A 1,388-nucleotide genomic window follows, 5' to 3' on the forward strand; every position below is an offset into this window, starting at 1 on the left:
GTCGCTCTATGTGGCTTGCCCTGACCGGCCACGTTCTCAGGGTGCTGGAAGCGGCTCCCGGGTGGGGGGTTTGGGGGCTGCTGCCCGCGCCTGGGGCAAGGCAGGCAGGGTGAGACCCTCTCTGTGGTGGAGACACGGGGTGCTGGGGGTCCTGGAAAGCCAGGGGGGGGACACCCCGCTCCCAACGGGGCTGGCGTGCTAGGGGGTACTTTTCCGTTTTGAGGAGGGGGGCTTTTTCTTGTCCCCAGCTCAAGGTGATGAGCGGTAAGGGGAAGGCAGGGGTCACTCCTGTGCTGGGGGTGCACCCCTGGTCTTGCTCCCCCCTCTCCCCCCCGGGTGCTGGGTGCTCCAAGCTGCGGCCAAGGCTCTGTGGCGGGGGGCAACGGGGATGGAGCAACCCATGAAACCCAATGCATGGGTCTTTAGGGTGAAGGGAGCTTCTGAGGGAAACTCGGGCAGCGAAGCTGGGCGGGTGCTGCGTGATTTCACGTGGCAAATGCTGAAGCTACAAAAGATCTCTGTGATTTAATCGTTGTGGGCAAAAGTGTCTGTAGAAAGTCTTTTCTGCTTTCCGTGGGAGCCTGGTACACCCCTTCCCCGACACGGCCCCCCTCATTGCCGCCTTCTCTTGGGAGAGCAGTAGATGGGGAAACTGAGGCACAGAGCGGCGAGGGGAAGCGGCTGAGCCAGTGCTGGACACCCTGAGGTGTCCCTGGAGCAAGCTGGGTCGCTCCCACAGCACGCGCCCGTGTCACTGCAGCATCTCTTCACCCTGCAAAGGCCCGCAGGCACCCGGCTGCTCCCAAAACCTTTGGGACCAGGAGCTGGCTCCCACCTGGGGACAAGCCTGGCTGTCTCTGGCGCAGGCTGCCGGGAAATTCGGGTTGCCAGAAGCTGCCCGGCACTGGTGATGCCGGCAGAAGGTCAAGCCTGGTGGTGCAGGACCTCACCGAGGGGTCGGGGGTCATTAGACCAAGGTGCTGGTGCTCGGCTCCTTTCTGCTTGCCCTGCGGTCGCATCCTTCCTCCGCCACCTGCGCCAACGTGGAGACATGGAGAGGGGCAAAAATGGGCCCTGCTCGGGGCACAGCGGGACTGGATGGAGGGCTTTAATGAAGCTCTCTACCACCCTAAACGTATGGGCAGCCGGAGAAGCATCCAACTGCTGCTGCCTGGGCCCCGTAAACCCCTTTATTTTTACCAGCGACCCCTCCAGCTTTACCTCTCGGAGGACGGTGTTTTCCAGGTTCCGCGTGTCCGGGGGAGATCTCAACCCTTTCATTTTCAGGACGGTTCCTGAGGATGCCCAAAAAGCCGGGCGAGGGCGTCTGAGAGCGGGGCGACAGTCCCAGCCCGGCTCCTCTCCCCGGGCTTCCCCTGACATCTAGC

At 62.9% G+C, this 1,388-nt stretch overlaps 1 protein-coding gene across 1 annotated transcript in view; it reads right to left on the minus strand.

Annotated features, from left to right (window-relative positions):
• Positions 1 to 967: 967 nt before the first annotated feature.
• The window catches only part of RHBG (Rh family, B glycoprotein), a 5,053-nt gene continuing 4,632 nt past the window's right edge, over positions 968 to 1,388 (minus strand). Inside the window, exons 9-10 of the mRNA XM_009892067.1 lie at positions 1,222 to 1,295; positions 968 to 1,033 (exon numbers count right to left, since the gene is read on the minus strand). Coding sequence (XP_009890369.1) covers positions 968 to 1,033; positions 1,222 to 1,295 — 140 coding nt within the window. The remainder of the gene's footprint in view (positions 1,034 to 1,221; positions 1,296 to 1,388) is intronic.

This window comes from Charadrius vociferus, unplaced genomic scaffold (assembly GCF_000708025.1).
Source record: "Charadrius vociferus isolate BGI_N301 unplaced genomic scaffold, ASM70802v2 scaffold489, whole genome shotgun sequence".
NCBI lineage: Eukaryota > Metazoa > Chordata > Aves > Charadriiformes > Charadriidae > Charadrius > Charadrius vociferus.